General features: G+C 36.3%; 1 protein-coding gene across 2 annotated transcripts in view; it reads left to right on the top strand.

Moving 5' to 3' along the window:
• Arhgap15 (Rho GTPase activating protein 15) overlaps nucleotides 1–19102 on the top strand; it is a 639204-nt gene that overhangs the window by 102138 nt on the left and 517964 nt on the right. For both annotated transcript variants that reach the window (XM_013030066.1, XM_013030068.1), the window contains exon 5: nucleotides 673–757. In XM_013030066.1, the coding sequence (XP_012885520.1) occupies nucleotides 673–757 (85 nt within the window). The remainder of the gene's footprint in view (nucleotides 1–672; nucleotides 758–19102) is intronic.

The following is a 19102-nucleotide window of genomic DNA, read 5'->3' as shown; positions in this document are numbered from 1 at the left end:
TTAGCAAGTTGTGAGATTATGTCCAAAAGGGAACTTCAACCATTAAGAATGGGCATATACGATAAAAATACACAAATTTTTAATAGTAAACCCACATTGTGAAATTGTACTACAAGAAAGATGAAACAGCTAAGCCTCGACAATTCCCTAACATCCTCATTTATCCAAGGTATTAACCATTTTTTGTCTTTGGCAATTTGATGATGGAAGAAGGGAAAACTTGTCAGTGTTTTTTATATTTCTTTGATTTTTAGTGAGACTCAATATTATAAAAATATATTTTAAAATAAACCATAATGTAAGATGGCTAGTTTCCCAGTCTATAAAATATACTAAACTGAGAGTAGAAGAAACAATGAAGGAAGGGGTTATTGTTTCTAGTTTTACTTGGCTACTTTTATTTTACTAGAGATATTTTGTAGAGAGAGGTACATGGATAAACAAAATATTGCTTAATAGTTGAAAATACTTAAGTAAGATATACACATTGAGATAGTTTTAGCTAAATAGCACAAATTTCAAAATTAAAGAAAACCTGAATTATTATTTAAGTTCTGTAACAGATTATTATACAGAGAATTCCACCCACATTCATTCTAAATGCTGTTAGATTGTATTTATAAATATCTCTTTATACTGATGACATTGTTTTTTCCATTTTCTTTTTCTAAGGAAAAATTGGTCTACTTCCTGGATTGTACTTTCTAGTCAAAAAATTGAGTTTCACAAAGAATCAAAGCAACAGGCTTTGTCCATGGTAAGTGGTTTTGATTTTTTATCCTTAACATATTTCAGAACTAGTGTTGAAATAAATGTTTGGTTTCATCAGAAATTGCATTTAAAGCATCCAAGTTACCAACATCTGAAAGCAGATGGAGAAAATGACTCAATAAACTTTTAATCAGATGAAGGGAAAATAGAACTTAGTGTCTATTTTATTAAGTGGTGCATTTGAAGAATAATCCCAAAATGAGATTAATGGTGAACAGTATCTAGTAATGTGAAGGTAACACTTTAAATTAAGGTGCCATTTATAAGTGCTTCATTCTTATTTATGAAATAATCACTAAGTGCACCTACTTGCTCAAATAATGTATTATAAACTATGTTATAAAATGCATTAGTAATAAATGCTTAACAGATGAGACTATGGGAAGCTGTTTTAAAGCATATTATAAGACATAAATCGTATTAAACCATGTATGTGCATCTTTAATACATGAATTTAAGTTTCTATCTAGCCTGCTATAAAGTGTTGCACATATCAATAAATAATAATAAACTGTTTACAAATGGCACCTTAATATAGGGTATAGCCAATGAGGAAACACTCTACGTTAACAAAGTGATTTTTTATCTTAGTCTAATGGTGACATTTGCTATATCCAGCTAACCTTTCTGAATAGTTCTATCACTCCATCTAATGGAGCTAATACAATTTCTGTATCCTGTAGTTATTACAAAGTGAAATTTGTATTTTCATTGTACCTGGAGGAAGTCCTCACAAGCCTACAGAGATTTGACAGTGATATTAAATAGAAGCAATTTGGAGCTAGTTACTGGGGGCAATTCTAGCTAAAATCTTGTTGCCTGAGCACAAGAACTTCCAGAAGATGTAGGAAAGAGTGGGCAGGAAATGTTTGTGACAGCATCCTGATTACGAAGGACTCCAGGCAGGAATGAACCTGCCATAGCCCATTGGCCCGATATGCAACAGAGAAAGAGATATTCAGGCAGGAGTGAAGAACAATGAACTAATTTATATTTGGCAAGTAATAAAACTGATAAGTTCTTTGCTTTCTAGCCTCTAGTCTTATTTGCGATGTAATCCTATTTAAACAAACAAACAAAAAGAACATCTTTTGCTAAGAGATATCTTTTTAAAAGAGAAAATTTTATTTAGAACCAAAGGTAACATTTGGCTTCCTCCTGATAATTGCAGTACTCTTTATTCCCAAGTGGCTGGCTGATTTGGGGAGCCTCCGTGTGGCCCAATCTGTAAACTAATTATGAATGAATTAAAAATATATCTCAGCCTTTTGTAGTTTAAGCTGCCTCAAAAATTTGTTTTAGGATTTGTTTTTAGTTTTTGACTATGTAAAGTTGAGATAATCTCTCTAAGAAAAATAACATACCCCTAAAGGCCAAGCAACAAAACAACTCCTATCTACATGCAGGGCCTTTGTCTTTCCTCTGAATAAGCTCGAAGAGTTAATCAGGAGGGAGGGAAGTCTGTGCCTAGCTTGCTGGGATTGGCCACTGAGAAGATGATCTTCATCCTGCTGTGTGAGAAGAATTCCACTGGAACAGTCTATGTGCATGTGTTGAAAAAATGGCAGAGATTAGATTCCATATTAAAGCATTTGGTTTACTTTTATTTTATTATTTAAATTTCCTCATACCAGGATATATAATTGTCAGCTGTTTAATTATACACAGGTAAAAGAAAACTCACTTTGAGATTATAGGCAAATCTTGGCAATTAGCTCACTAATTGTATGCTTCCAGTTCAACCTTCAGAATTGTTATAAACTGACAATAGATGTGAGTTGTAGAAGAAATCCGTTAACATTTATTTGGCAGTCCCTATTTATTACTTCTGGCCCCATTTTCAAGGCTCTTACAGTTTTTCCTAGGCACTTATTGTCTCAAAGTGAATTCAGGGCAGGAACTGACTGTTTTGTGGTAATGGGGAAGAGAATTACAGATTCATGTTTGTACTGCAGCGATTGTCTTGCTAGTCGACTTCTTGGATTCATTTCTAAGTCAGTGTTAAAGGCCTAGTGGGATAGCCCATATTTACCAATCGAGCCTCCCAGAAACGATACAGTGATTGCCAGGCTTTGATGAAAGATGTTGTGGTTTTGTTCTGAAAGAGGTTTATAATCAAGTTTCTCAATTTCCCTTGCACCCCCTTAGATGTGTCCTGGTGTTCATTGTGCTCCTGGGAAACAGCCTGTCCCTTCTTCAACAGGGTCAGGAGAAACTGCCTGAATCAGTGTAGAATGTGGCATAAAAGAGCAAACAGAATCTCAGTCTTTATGTTATGATCTTTGAATGTTAATGCAGCAGTGAGACAAAGCAGCAAAGTAGCTAAGGACAAGCTTTGAAGTTGGACCACAGGGGATACAATTCTATTTTTGTCTATTAGTAGTTGACAGTGTTATTTGATTTTTTTTTTGAGCTAGGACTTCTTACCTAGAATGTGGAGCTCAGACTAGTTACCAACAGAATTAGGAAGGAATCAAAGCAATATAACAAAAGTAAAGAAATATATTAATGCTGCAAACAACTATTAATGGTTTATTAGAAGAGACTCTTCAAGAAACATAAATATACTAAAGCATATATTATAAAGTGTAGTATAATTGTAATGGTCATAACTATAATTGCATACATGTATTTGAAGTATAGAAGAGAGAATTTATGACTTTAACAATAATATTAAATATGGCTTTAAAAAAGAAGAAGTAGGAAACTAGGCTACTAGTTTTGAACAAAAAATATGCGGGGATAGGGACAGTGCACAACTCTGATTTGGAACTCATGGACTGGTGCCTGGTTTTTTTTGGGGGGGGCAGAGGAGGTTGAATCAAAGGATAACATACAATGTTTTAGCTAGACCCTGACCCAAAATGCAAATTAAGCAACCTATCTTCATGGGGCTCCACTTCTATGCATAAGTATTTAGGTTTTCTATAGTCAGCTCTTTGGCTCTCACTTTTACCACCTTCATCTTTAATATATTGTGTCCCAGAATGCTGTGCCTAATCCTATAGTTAATATCTGTCTTCATTTTCACTGAAGTGCTTTTGGTTAATACCTATCTTTTCCACTTAGGGATGTTATAACAGAATTCTACATTTTGGCTAGCTTAAAAAACACACATATTACTCACAATTCTGAAAATCCAATGTCAAGGCAGTCTATTATGCCTGGTGAGTATATTCTGCCCGGTGTGTACACAGACTATCTTTTGATCTAGACAAAGAGCAGAAAGAACAAATGCTCCTGTCTCTTCATATAAGGACAGGCTTCCAACCTTCCCGAGATGATCACTTTCCAAATCCCTACATCCTAATGCCAGCACGCTAGGATTCAAGATTCAAGAAATGAAGGTTGGGAGAGCAGAATCGCTCAATCCCAATAAATATCCAAGTTGCATGTTTATGAAAAGTGGCCCTTCCCTGAAAATAGGCAAGAATCATCTCACTTCTTCCTCTAACCTCGTAATTCTCTGGCTCTGGGTCCTCAGTTAACTCTTTTTGTTGTGATTGTTTTTGTTGGACAGGGGGCTTGAATTCTGAGCTCTGGGCTCTGTCTTGGAGCTCTGTCAGTTCAAGGTTGTAGCGCTCTACCACTTGAGCCATGGCACCATTTCTGGTTTTCTGGTGGTAAATTGGAAATAAGAGTCTCATGGACTTTCCTGGCTTTGAACCGCAATCCTCAGAACTCAACCTCCAGAGTAGCTAGTGGTGGGCTTGCTCTAAGGCTGGGCTCACTCAATGTGTTCATAGTTCCGTTTTACAACAAACCAATGATTCTTGTGTCCTTGTCCGACTGGTCCCGATTATAACCTACTATTCTGATTCTGACTTTCTGGACCACTGGAACCAACAACCCTCCTCCCTTACCCGCAGAACCAAACGGGAGCCCTTCACGACAATTACACTCAGTCTTCTCCTGGGTCTTGGAGGCCTAGGAACGGGGGTGGCCTCTTTGGTTAATCAAAAACAATCCTACAACGATTTTGGTATGGCCATAGACGAAGACATTCAGAGGCTATCAAACTCTATCTCTCACTTACAGAAGTCCCTCACTTCCCTAGCGGAAGTAGTGCTTCAAAACCGAAGGGGCTTAGATTTACGGTTCATTCAACAAGGTGGTCTGTGTGCGGCACTGGGGGAGGAATGCTGTTTTTATGCTGACCATTCTGGCATTGTAAACGATAATTTGGCTAAAGTCAAAGAGGGACTAGAAAAGAGGCAAAGAAACTATAAGGCCAACCAGGGCTGGTACGAATCCTGGTTCAATCTTTCCCCCTGGCTCACAACTTTACTGTCTGCTCTCGCAGGCCCTCTAGTTTTGTTTTTTCTCGCTCTCACAGTCGGACCTTGTATCATTAATAGGTTAATTTCTTTTGTTAACGATCGGGTTAACATGATCCAGCTTATGGTCCTTCGCTCTCAATATCAACCTGTTGACCCAGATCTCACAGAATCTACCCTTTGACCATTCACCCAAAGTCAAGATTGACCTCCATACACCCCAGGGGGGAGGGGTGGTAAAGTTTTAAACTTAGGAATCATAAGACGCTTTAACTTTAACTGATTCAATCTATTCCTGTCACAAGAGCCCACTCAGGGAGCTAATCACTGAGGACCAACCGGGTTGTAGCTAAGGTCCTTTATCTGCAAACCGGTTCGAAGCCAGCCCGGGCAGGGAAAGGTCCCTGCGAGACTGTCACCTCTAATCAGCCAGCTGAATGACTTCCAGACTTGCAGCGGCAGGGTGCTAGCCTTGAGCTGGAGAGCTGAGGGACAGCACTCAGGCCCTGAGACTTGCAGCGGCAGGGTGCTAGCCTTGCGCTGGAGAGCTGAGGGACAGCACTCAGACCCTGAGACTCGCAGCGGCAGGGTGCTAGCCCCGAACTGGAGAGTTGGGAGGACAGCATCAGGCCCCGAGTTCAAGTCCGATGACCAGTGACCAACAAAGAGGGGCACAGCTGAGCCCCAGAGGAACAACCAGAAGCAGTAAGCCACTAATCGGAGTCATTTTTCTGGCTTCTCTAAAACTGATCAAGCCAGGAGGTCATAGAGAGATAGCCCATAAACGTGCCAGAGAGCATGACTGAATAGTCAAGGATTTGACTCAGTTACAAAGATAAGGGGGGAATGAGAAGTGTGATAGAAAGATAGATAGATAGATAGATAGATAGATAGATAGATAGATAGATAGATAGATAGATAGATAGATAGACCACCAGATAGACCTGTATTTGTCATTTTGTATTAAACTGGTATTTTCCATTTTGTATTTTCTTTAACTGGCCTTTCTGCTTCTGTACACATGCTTGCTAAACCTTGAAGAATGTAGCTGCTATTCTAACTGCCCTTGAGCCCTGGACACTCCTGGATCTGGAGCTGACATTAACGATCCTCTGGCAGGGAGTACCTGACAAAGTACCTGACACATTCCAGACCACTTTCTCCGGACCTAGGATCGGAGATAGTGGCTGCCTGGCAACCACTTTCCCTGGGGTCGGGGTCAGAGATAGTGGCCATCTGGCAACCACTTCTCCTAAATTACCCTAGAAGTACTGTCTAATTAGTTTAGAGCATAATAGCTCGCTACGCTGACCAATTATTAGCCCCAGCCCTTTTCCCGCTTTGTGCTGTGCCAATCATCCACTAGAATTATGATTTAACTTTCCCGCGTGGTGTATTGATTCATTGCCAATACATACTGAGGCCTTACCTCTACCAAAGAACATATAAAAAGTGCTGTAACCCTGTGCTAGGGGCCGCTCTCTGCACTGGGACATCAGTGCACAGAGGGATCCGTGCTCGAGCTCGTCAATAAACGACTCATTGCCGCTTGCAATTATCTTTGGTCTCTGGTGGTCTTTTTAGGCGCTTCAAGTTTCTGGGCATTACACTAGGATTACAGACATGAGTCACCAGCGTCCAGCTTCGCCTCAGAGAACTCCTTGGTTTTTCTTGCTTGCTATTGTTTCTTATGTATTTATGAGGTTAAGTTTTTGTTGCTTTGTATGTCCCTCCCCCATGGTATAACCCCTCTTGTCACTGTATTTGATGTTGGTATAATTTGGGGAGGGGAAGGGAAAAAACAAATAGTTTAAGTAAGGATACCGGTGGACCCATCCCAACAATGAGATGTAAAAGGCGCCATGTCGAAAAACGAACTTTACAACTTAGGCGGGGGCAGGAAGGAGGAGGAGGGTGAGTGCAGTCCTGGACATGGAAGGGCAGGGATGGTAGGGGAAAATCCAAGGAGGCAGCTATAATACTTGATAAGAAATGCACTCATTACCTTGCTCAGGTAATTGTAGCCCCTCTGTACGAATTTTCACAATAAAAAACTTATTAAAAAGAAAAGGAAAAGGAGCACCATAGTTTCTGTTTGTGTCCTTCAAAGAGGACATTATTGTGTAGCCAACCAGCTATTGATATCATTTCATAATAGAAAGGACATTGTGAAACACCACCCAAAATACAAGAAAAAAGTTTCAGGATAAAAATCTTCTCTACAAGAAAGGAAACTCACCTACCTTTGCATCTATCTCTATACATATGATCTCCATTGTTGGCTTCACCGCAAAACAGGATTGTTTCAGATTGGCTGCTGAATAAGCAATTGAAATCTGCTGGTTTCTCCAGATACAGATTTTCTAGTTACTTATTATCTTATATTTTAAAACAAAGTACAGAAACCATCTTTAATAAAACAGAGAACAAGTCCATATGTAATTTAAGATATTCACCAATCAGGGCTGGGAAGGTGGCTCAGTGGTAGAGCGCTTGCCTTGCATGCTTGAGGCCCCTGGGTTCGATTTCTCAGCACCACATAAGCAAGAAAAAATAAAAGCTGGAAGTGGCACTGTGGCTCAAGTGGTCGAGCACTAGCCTTGAGCTGAAGAGCTGAGGGACAGTACCCAGGCTCAGAGTTCAGGCCAACGACCGTACACCCTCCCACCCCCCCCAAAAAAAGATATTCACCTAAATTAGCAGAGGTCAGGCTGCATTCTGCCAGCTCTCCAGCAGCCTCAGCCCTGTAAGCTGTCTCTCTGTCACCATAGCTTCTCTTTCTGCCCCAGAGTCAGCCATTAACCTACATCTCGTTCATTATTTTATTGCCTTCAAGAATTATTTTCCCATCTCTGTATATCTTATTAAAAGTCAGTTTAGTATATCTTACATGATTGCATATGTTTGTTTATTTTTTTCCGTTTCTGGCTTCTTTGGCTAAGTATTTCTTTTTCTTTTCTCTAATACTTGCATGATATCTGCAAGGTTCTTTGCTATTTATTTCTTCCCATATCTTTGATTTGACTTCTAGACTCACAGTTCCTTTTCGGTAGTGTATATTCTGAGTATATTTTTGACAATTGACTATTTGTGAAGAGAACCCATCTCAGAGTCTGAATTGAAAAAGTCTCTATTTTCACTTGGAAAAATAAGTTCCCTTTAGGAATAAAAGTGGTGAAAAGTCATCAAAACTATCATTTCAAGCTGGGCACCAATGGCTTATGTCTAGAATCTTAGATACTCTGGCTGAGATCATAGGATTATGTTTTGAAGCCAGTCCATTTAAAAAGCTTTGTGAGATTCTTATCTTCAACTAACTACTAGAAAGGTAGAAGCAGAGCTATGGCTCAAGTGGTACAGCAATAGCCTTCAGAAAACAAACAAAAAACTCTCAAAGACAGTGATGAGGCATTGAAATCAAGCTTCAGGACCTGCACTATAAAATATATATACATATATATTTATATATATATATATATATATATAATTTTTTTGGCCTCTATCATCTGTCCTGCAATAAAAATGTCACTGTGAGGATGGATAATTGATGCTTTCTCCTCCAAATATTATTCTCATTACTTTAACACATTTATGCTAAACTACACCTGAATATGAACTTACTTTTATTTATCCTGCCCATATTGTTGTGATCTAAAGAATAGTTTATTACTATCATTAATATACTTTACAAGTAATTTATCTTTTCAAAAGTAGCCTGTTTTCTCTCACTTCCTTCTAAGCCCATGTGTAGTTAAACCTCTATTAAAAAATGTTCTCATTATATCTTCCAAATATTTTCACATTCTTTTGTGTTATATTTTTGTTTTTTTCTGGGAAGAATTAAATTTATCCTTTATTATTTTAGAGTTGTTAAATCAATCTCCTTACATAATTAACATTGTTTCTAATGTTATTAGGATTCTCATCTGTAGAAATTATTTTCTGTATAAATGTATTATATCTTCTGATATGCTTAATCATTTCCTCAATATGTTTTCAAAATTGTATTTAATTTTGGTAAAATTAGGAGGCTCAGTTGTCTGAGAATCTGGACCTCATGATTCTAGCACTTGAAGTCCTGGTCAATTTGTTTCCTACTCAAGTTTTGTGTTTCCTGGCTGATGACTATTTGGCAATGTGATAATCATTGTGACTGAAACATTACTACCAAAGGTTACTAGGCATCTGGGGTAACTGTTTCCCACCTCAGAGGGTTTTCTTTTTTGCTCAAAGTTTTGGTAATATTCTCAGTGACCAATTACTACAGATAAATGTATAAAATTCTTTAGCTGCATCTTCATGGCTACAGATAAACTTTAACATCTCAAGGACAAAGTTATTCTTCAAGCACTGACCCTCTACCCCTCAATTATTGTTTCATCTTTTACGTTATCACATTGTATTTCATAAGATTCTTTGGGATTGGAGACAAATAAGTTCAGTATTGGTTTTCCCTTATCCCTTTTCCATTTGTCAAACCTTGGGCCAAGACCTTGTTTCATTCTAATGTGGGGTTGATTGAACAAATATATAATCTAAATAAATGACTTCGGTGGAAAAAAATATGCTTAAGTTGCTTTCCCTCTAGGTTCAGATTCACATCTCATTAAAAAAATATCCTGGCAGTCTTCATTCTCTTTTTAAACTTTGAATTATTCTGAGGTACTTCTCAAAAGCAATCCTTTATCCAGCACGTTTTATTGTTTTCATTGGGAAAGTTGATCCAAATAACATAACTTCTCATTACTATCTACCTCACTTTGATTTAAGTATGCATTTGGTTAATCAAGTTTGTGCTATTTATATAAGCCTTGGTGGGGAAAAGACTTCATAAGAATATGTATTGAAATCCTACAATGAACAGCTTGCTCATTAGGGCTACATATAAGGCATAAAGATATAATCAAGATACAGTCTTTGCCTTATGAATTCCATGCCAAAAAATAGAACAAAATGAAATGACAGAGTTTTGTTTTTGTTTTTATTTCTGTATTTTTTTTAAAGATTTCAATAAGGAAAGTACACATCTGTGAAAGATTTGAATTGGGCCTTGAAGGATGGTTATAATTTCAGTATGTGGAGGTTTGTGGGCAAGGAGCACTGGGGAATGATAAACATGAACAAATGACTGAGAATGAGCAGAGTATGTGTGTAACAAAGAGAAATGAACTTCAGTTCAGTTGGAAGATAGGATAATAGAAGCCTTGAGGAGCATGCCAAGAGCTGAGATTGGCCTCCGGGGGTAAATGTTCAGTAAATTATGCTGGTATTCCCCAGGTGTCTTTCTCCTAGAATAATCTAGCATCATTTCTGTTGTTGTTGTTAAAAAGAAACATACTGCATATCAGTGTGTGTAATATATTTTCAGAATTAGGCCTATGGCTGGTCCCGAGCAAGTGAGAAACTTTACTCTCCTGGGCTCACAGCTTCCTCTCATTCAGTGCAGGAATAAAAACTTTTGCTTCAAAAGCCCATTGTTACTTGTTTTGTTGGTCCTTGACAAGTCCTAAAGAATAATTGTCAGTTTGATTTATCCTTTGGGCTTTGCCCCATGCCACTAGCCTTTCTTAGATATACTTACTTATTTTAGTATCTGAAGTATTTCAATGGACTCTGGTACTTCAACTGCAAGGTACCTGCTGTTTTGTGATTTGCTTGACGTGCAGGGTGAACATACATGACTTGTATTCATGGGACATTATAAATTTGTATTCCTAGTTAAACAAAACCATTGATAGTTTGTCTTATGGAGAAGAAGCTCATTAATTTAGATAATCCATTTACTTATTCATTTTATTAACAGTCAACAACCCCTAGCAAGTATCACAAAAGAAATTCAGTTGGATAATATATGAATCCTAGTCTCAAGATACTTTTGATAGGATAAAGATGATAGAAATGTATTATATAAATTATTATGACAATTTTATTTATAATTACTATTTTATTATTATATATAAGTTATTATATATTATTTATATAATAATAAACTGCTCATAATAACTGTTTATTTTATTTATTATATCATATATTATATTGTTATAATAAACTTAGTAAAGTAATGAAAATATAAGAAAACATAATTATACAAAAGATTTAGGTATGAGTTCTTTTTTTTAGATAAACTAGTATATTCTCAAAATTTTATTCAGCAAGCTCTTCAGTTAAGCCATCAAGGTAGGTATTCTAAAAGACACAAAACCAAAGAAAACACAGACCCTTTGCTTAAAGGTCTAAGAACAAAGACATCTATAGTTTTCCCAGAAAGAAGAGTCATAAATGGAGTCATCAATGCACTTAAAAGGAAAAAGGACACTGGTAGTTGTCCTAGAATGCAACAAACAGAGACCTGGGCTGGTTTGATGGTATCTCAGAGAGAAGATCAATTGCTTCCAGCTGACAAGGATTCTAAATATATTCAGAGAGAGTACATTTGGGTATGTTTTTGAAATTTGAATGGGATTTTGATGCAGAAATTGGGGGAAAGACATTTTATGTATCAATAAGAGCATAAGCAATGGTAAAATATGTGAAACTAATTCCTTAATTGATTTGTTTATTTTACAGAGATCTATTGATCTCTTGCTTTCCTCCATACTCTAAGTGCTAGTTGTGCTCCTGAAAACATTTTAATGGAGGCTCCCTGAGGCCTAAAGTGATTGTGCACCATTCCAGACTACATTGTATTTCTTCTACATGATGCTAGGGAGCAATGCCTGTGAAAGACTACTTTCTTCCTTCCTATTTTCTCCCTCCTTCCTTCTTAGCTTCCTTTGTTTCTTTTAGCATAACAAACTTTGAACTCAGGGCCTACCCCTGCTAAGCAAGTCCATTGGTATTTGTCATGGACACCGGTATTTGTCCTACAATACATACATAATCATTGAATCTTGCTCCTAGCCCCATTATGGTTATTTATTATCTGATAGTGTCTTGTGTTTTGTTGCCTGATCCAGCCTTAATCTTGATCCTCTTGTACCTTTGCATTTATGCCTTCTGTGTATCTAGGATTGCAGCTTGCATCACCATGCCTGGAGCTTCTTTTTTTATTTTTTTGTCGGTCGTGGGGCCTGAACTCTGGTACTGGGCACTGTCCAACAGCTCTTCAACTCAAGGCTAGCACTCTACCACCTGAGCCACAGTGCCACTTCCGGCTTTTTTTTTCTTTTTCTTTATGTGGTGCTGAGTAATCGAACCCAGGGCCTCAGGCATGCAAGGCAAGTGCTCTACCACTGAGCCACCTTCCCAGCCCCAAGAACATTTAAAATATACGCTTCTTACAATATTCAAGTACTCAATACATTATTGTATGCTTATATGTCATGCAATAGATTGTCAGGATGTAGTCTTCATATCTAAGTGAAAGTGTACCCTATACACAGTATCTTACCACACCCTACCTCCTATACCTAAGCCTTGCTTATGTTATTCTCTACTTATATTTATTATTATTGTTTTTTTCATTTTGCTTGGTAAGGTTTTATTTTTACTTCTAATGATACAAAACTTGTCCAAGACTTTAAAAAAATTAATAACTTTTCAAAACCACTATTAGCTATATCTTTGAAAAGAAAAACAGAATAGCATAAAATGTACCATAAAAATAAGTTGTTTATATTTTTCTAATTTTCTTATTTTGTGTGTGAATAATGAACACAAGCAATAATGTTATCCAATACTCAGTCACTGTAGTATAGCTTTAACAATAAAAATGAACTTATATATATATAAGTATAAAGTGATGTGATTTAAGAAGAAGATGAAAATAATTTTAATCAAAAAGTTGTTTGTGAATTATTGAGAATTTTGTACAAAACAAATATGATTTTATCATTGTAGAATATCAAATCCTTATAGAAACCCCTGTTCAAGGTGATCATGAAAAATTAGCAGGAAACAACAAATATACCAGTCTTAACATACTGAAAGTACTGTACTTCTCAGCTTTGCTTTTGCAAAGTCAGTGTGATTAGCACTGCAAAGGATCAGGGTAGGTCTAGATTGCATCATCGTGTTGCTTCTTCATACATTTAATAGTTAGAAAAATATTATTGTTAGAAAAATATTAGAATCTGAAGGGTAGCAGGTAGCAGTAAAATTAAGACAAAAGGGAAATGAATCGGACCATATTATTAACATAAAGTTTGTAAGAAAAAAGAAATCCAGTGATCAATATTACTATAAATGAGGCCAAGTTCTCTGGTTATCATTTTTTCAAGATTTTACCATGCATTACAGTAAATTCTGCATCTTATGTAATTTTTAATAAGCACAAAAATCTATGAAATTGATAGAATGCTGCATAGATGGATAATAGCTTACAGATCCTCAATAAGCCTTACCTTAGGCTCTTTCAGAAAACTATTTTAATTATGAAGCTTGACTCTGTGGTTTATCATTTTGGTCAATGTAATGCAACTGTTTTAGTGCTTGCATTTCATTAAAATTAAATGAATTTTACCCCCGCAATGCACTTTTTAAGATTTACAGAATGTAAGTATTTGGTGATTTAAAAAATCCAGTGCTAAATTGGAATGTGCTGGGAAGAAGTAAATCATACAGGGTAGATAGAAGGATTTTCAATGAGAACACCACAGCTAGAGCTATCAACCTCATATTCTATTTGCTGCTATCTCCCATGGTTATCTCAACTATATTATGGAGTGCGAAGTATAGCTACTTCCTAGTACTATATGTAACAAAAATTGATGCAATGTGCTTGGCATAGAACAAACCTTACAATTCTCAAATACATTTATTTATTGTAATACATTTTACTCATTTCATATATTTTAATATTTTATTTTATAATATAATTTTATTATAACAATTTTAAATTTTATTTTATATATTTGTTGTGCTTATTTTTATTTATATGTATTTATCAAATACCTTATTTTAGAGCACAGTAGTTAAGAGTAGTGGCAGATGAAAAAAAGGTAAACATGGGAATCTGTATGTACTTTAAAGACCTTTATCCCCAAAATGCCTTTCATCATTTTTGCTAACATTTTGATGATAAGAAGAAATAACTGATTCCATTTGGATGGAGATAAAAGGATAGGAAAAAATGGAATCTCACGCTGTTGAACTGCTTTACAATTACAGCTTAAGGCATTCAAAATAACCACAAATTTTAATGAAAACTTATTCATCTCTGACACATAGAAACTAAAATCAGGTGTCTGGACTTTGGGTGGGAAAACAAAATGAAACAAAACAAAAAGCCTGACAGATTGTCATTCTTATCTCGAGATACAAATCCAAGGTGTAGAGTAAAGTCAAAAGGAAGAGAGTCAGGGAAAGTCAAGAAGTAGCACTAGGGATATGATGTAATGCTAATGTCAGCCATGAAGAAATAGAGGGGACCACAGGATAGGTAAACAGACTACCTGGAGAAGACTCAAAGCATTTGTGAAACTCTGGAAATGAAAAGTAGGAAAGTAATTTATTGGCCATGTGTTTCTTCCTAATGTCCTGCTTCTCTGTTTTGGATTTGGTTCATCCCTCAGTGTTATCATTCACTCACCTTATATAGGCTCTGGCCCATCCGTGGGAGACAACTCAGAAAGCCCAATTTCATACTCTACAGAGTGATATTTCACCCAAATGTAGTATCAAAGGATGGAGTAAAAATTCTCACCTATGCTTTGACAGCTTAGAAGGAAGCTTAACATTCCAAAAAGGTGACTAGACCTTTCTGACAAAGGACTCCAGGGCTTAAGCAGAGCTGGTGATCTGCAGGAGGAACTGATGGAGAGGAGTTTAAATAGAAACATAGAAAGGCACCTGAGACATGAAAACATGTGCTCAACATATTCATCTTGCAAAATTAATGTAAGTGCAAAACAGTATCAGTGCACAATAAGAGTAAACTAGGTAGTATCTGTTATAATCTAGCAATCATAAGTGTCTTACTTCTTAAAAGGTGATAATATTTTCTCCTCCAAAAATAAAGAAAAAGTGCATGGCATTCTAGTGTCCTAAATCACTAGCAAAGTTTATCTTTTCTGAAAATGTGGTTTGATTTGGTCATGCAATATCCTGAGAAATTTCACTGTAGAAACAATTTTAGTTATTATTAACATCATTTATATTCATATACATAAAACCCACATCTTATAATCAAAGTATCCTCTTCTATGTTGACAGGGGCCATACTTTAGACATTAATAAGATCAGGTATCCATTCAGCACTCTTTCCTAAATCATTTTGCTCAAATGAGACTCTATAAGTGAGTTTTGCCCTCTCCATGAACAATTTTCAAGAATCAAAACGAGTTATATGATAAAACTTAATTCTTCTAAATAGATTTTGTGTTTCATGCTTCAAAAGGAGGACAATCTGAGTCCATATTCTGAAACAGCAATTAATCCAAAATAAAAAATGGTAGCTAATAATCCATCTAAAAATATTGAGTTTTATCTTTAAAAAACACATCTAGCAATAAGAAAGAACAAATGGTTTTTTATTTGCTACTTACATATATACTGCATCTTCATCACAGAAAATACCATCATCAAAAGTATATCTGACCTTTCATAGTTCCTTAATAAACATTAAAAGATGTTCCAATTATCCCATGAAAATAGAAAACTAAACTAAATGTTTAATCTATGTACAAAAAAAATTGTATAGAAAATATTCTGTCTGCTCTGCTTGGAGAAATATAATGTTGAACTAATAAAAGTAATAAAAATCAGAAGTAGATAATAAGGTCTTAGAATTATTTTTTTCTGACTTCCCTTTGCTCCAAGAAAAAGATGCTTTTATGTTTTATTGTACAAATTCAGTAACTTTGAAATAATCCTATTTAAATATTTTAAAAAGCAGACATTTCTATTTTAACTTTGCCACAGAAGATACAGGATATATACATTCTCAGATTTAAATCCATATTTGGTCAATTTTTAAAAGTATATTTTTGTAATTATGTTTGAGATGATCTCTTGGCACCAGGCAGTTCATTAGCAGAATTTTACTTACGTTTTGTCGCTGTAGAATCAGAAATATGTTTTCTATTAAAGGATTCTTTAATTTCAAGCTTCTGGAATAAAATCTTGATTGTCTTCCAAATAAATTTTATAACTTTTCTGAACTACATTTCCAATGTTTAACACTTAAAAACTCCAAGTTTCCTTTTAATACGTTCTTCTTCAAGTTGTTTATTCCAGCTTGTATCTTCCTACCTGAGCTTTATGAACATGAAGTACTGGCCAGGATCATATTTACACAGTGCTCTGTCTCCTTTTCTTAGTTTCCCTTTGTTGCAGCAGCTTCATTCAGTTTTTCTGTTATACTTTAAAATTCAGCCCAAATCTTTATTATTTGATTTGATATTGGACTTTAAGAGTAGTCACAACTTAACTTCAGGATAAACAGAAAAGTTGTGCTTTAAATTCTGTGTGCTTCTGAACTTTAATTACTTATTGTAATGGGTTGAATATGGATTATTCTCATTATAAATAAAGGTAAGTAGTAGCTGTATGTAGCATTTTGAAAGTTGCTATTGCTACAGCATGGATGGTGAGGGAAAAATGAAGGAATGAATAGAATTGAAATAATTGACAAAAATGAAGAGAAGCAGCCAATACACCTTGTGGTTACAGTAGAAATGATGTGAGACCTGTACTTGAGGGGGGGAAATCAAAGATAGTTTGTGGGAAAGTTATTATTGGCCACTGAAGAAAGAATTAGAAGAATTCTGGTGAGAAAAAAAATAGGAGCTCAAATAAGGTTAACGTCACAGGAAAAATAGGATAAAGCCAGTTTGGAGAATAGGATTTGTGAAACTTTTGAGGGAAGAAAGAAGTCAAGACATTTTCAGATTAAGTGGGCAAATGAATAATTACACAAGACAAGCAAGATAGATAAGGGGAAGGAGGATAATCACTGATATGTCTGAGCCACAGTCTGTTATAGTTATAAAAGTAAGATTTCTCTGCCATTGAAAGGAAAATTTTACAGGTGATGGAGCAGAATCAAGGACAAACTGGAACTGTGAGCTGTGAGAAATAAGGAAGACCCAGAATGTTGGTTAACCAGAGACAGTTAATGTTTACAGAGTAGAGAGGGGAAGAAAATTCAGTGAAAGAAGCAGAGAAGACTATAGGAGATGAAGGAAGAATTGAAAGAGAACATGTCTTCCTAGCAAAGGACCAAGAGCAGTTTACAGAAAAGGGCCAAGAAGTTCTAATGCTATAAGTAGAAAGGATAACAGATGATTTTTGATGGCCTTAATGATTAAGTCCTATTAGATTATTTAGGAATATGGGCATAAGCCTCATACTCTAAGGGAATTCTGGAAAGTCAGCAGACATGAAAGTGTGAATGCAAAAATACTGACTTATCTGGCAATGAATAAAAGAAATCAGGGAGACCGAGAGAATGAATTTGTGAAGCTGTTGCTATTTTTCTTCTATTTTTCTTTAAATATGTTATGACTAACTACAAACTGAAGTCCATAGTCCTTTTGACATTGGGAGAAAATAGGAGAAAAAGGACAACTGGGAGAAGAAATTGATGAAATTAAGAACAAGAGAGGAATAAACTTTGAGTCATTACCTCTTCTTCTGAGGCAAAGGAGCAAGTCCCATGAGTCATTTATGCAGTTCATGGCACTGACAGGCCAGATAATGTCAATGCTGAAAAAGGCCCTTGCCACACTTAGGAGTGGAAGGTTAGTTAGGTAAAACAGATTCACAGATTCTGAGGGCTGAAGAGAAAGGAGGAATCGGTGACACACAGGAAAAAAAAAAAACTGAAGATGAAAACTCTTATTTGTGGACCAGAGAAGAGCACTGCTTCTTGTGTGGATTAGTAAAAATGAAGTAAGGAGGTCAAGTCTGTCTGGCCCACGCCATAGTGGCCAGATGGTGGATGTTAGGTTTTAGCATCTTGTTTTCATGCTGAGGAAAGGAAAAGCCTGGCTCATCACCTACCTCCCAGGTGATGGGCGTGCCAGGATCCCTGGAGGCAGGGGTGACACTTGGCTAATAGGTTACTGAATCTCTCAGTCCAGTGCCTGAGAATGGGGATTTCCTGTGGCCCCGCCCCTTGTCGGTCCCTGTTTGTGTCAGGACCAGCCCATTCCCCATTACACCAGACCACTTGTCTCCATGATCCTGTTCTATGTCCTGTCTCCTGGCTCATCTCTGCTATCATGGCGTCCTAATTCACCTCTCCATCGGAGTTGAATTGGCTTGTTGGTATTGTTGGTATTATTTTTGTTCTTTCTTTCCTCTCTAATATGTTTCCTAGCTATGTTATATGTATTTGGGGGCTTTAGACCTTTGTAATAAGGGGCTGCCTGCAGCCCGTTAACTGTATAATAATATTTCATATTCCAAAATGTAGCTTCTGGGATGATGCACCTTATAACAAAAGGGAAGGTTGAATATCCAGAGAGGGTGTGCATTGTATTGTGTTCAAGTCCTTGGGGACTTGGAGTGAGAGAATAGTAAATTTATACCTCAGCTTATATCCATCCTAAATGCATAGCCTTAGATAATGCACATGTTTAAGGTTGTTTGTTTCCTGAATTTCTTCATATGTGACTTGAAGGAAACAGTACTAGCTTCACAAAAGTGTCAGCACTCATCAAAACTTATATTTATTCACTGGTGAATATGTTTTGTATTTATTCACTGGTGCAATTTGACCACACATAGTAACTATGATCCCAAGGGATCTATAATCTCTGTGCAGGAGAACCAAACCATATGATGGGGGGATACAAAAGGGTTTTACCATTGGTAGAGAGTTACCAAAAGGAAACAGAGAAAGTGACCAGGTACTAAAAAATGTTGCTAACCAGAGTCAAAAACCTACTAAAAAAATAACCATTATCTCTGATATTGCTATCCTGAGAAGTCAAAGGATATTTTTTCCGAAGTTGGAAATTTGAGGTAGACTAATAGAAGGATAGATAGATAAGATAAAGTAACATTAGAAAACCATGAAGGTGGAAGAGGTAGTTGAAGTGACTGTTGAATTAAGGACATAGATTTCTATCTGAAAAAAAGTAGAGCCAGGAAGATCTTAGGAGCCTGGG

Source organism: Dipodomys ordii, unplaced genomic scaffold (assembly GCF_000151885.1).
Source record: "Dipodomys ordii isolate 6190 unplaced genomic scaffold, Dord_2.0 Scaffold126, whole genome shotgun sequence".
NCBI classification, from domain to species: Eukaryota; Metazoa; Chordata; class Mammalia; order Rodentia; family Heteromyidae; genus Dipodomys; species Dipodomys ordii.
Note: the sequence above shows the minus strand (reverse complement) of the source record. Positions and strands in the feature narration are given on the sequence as shown.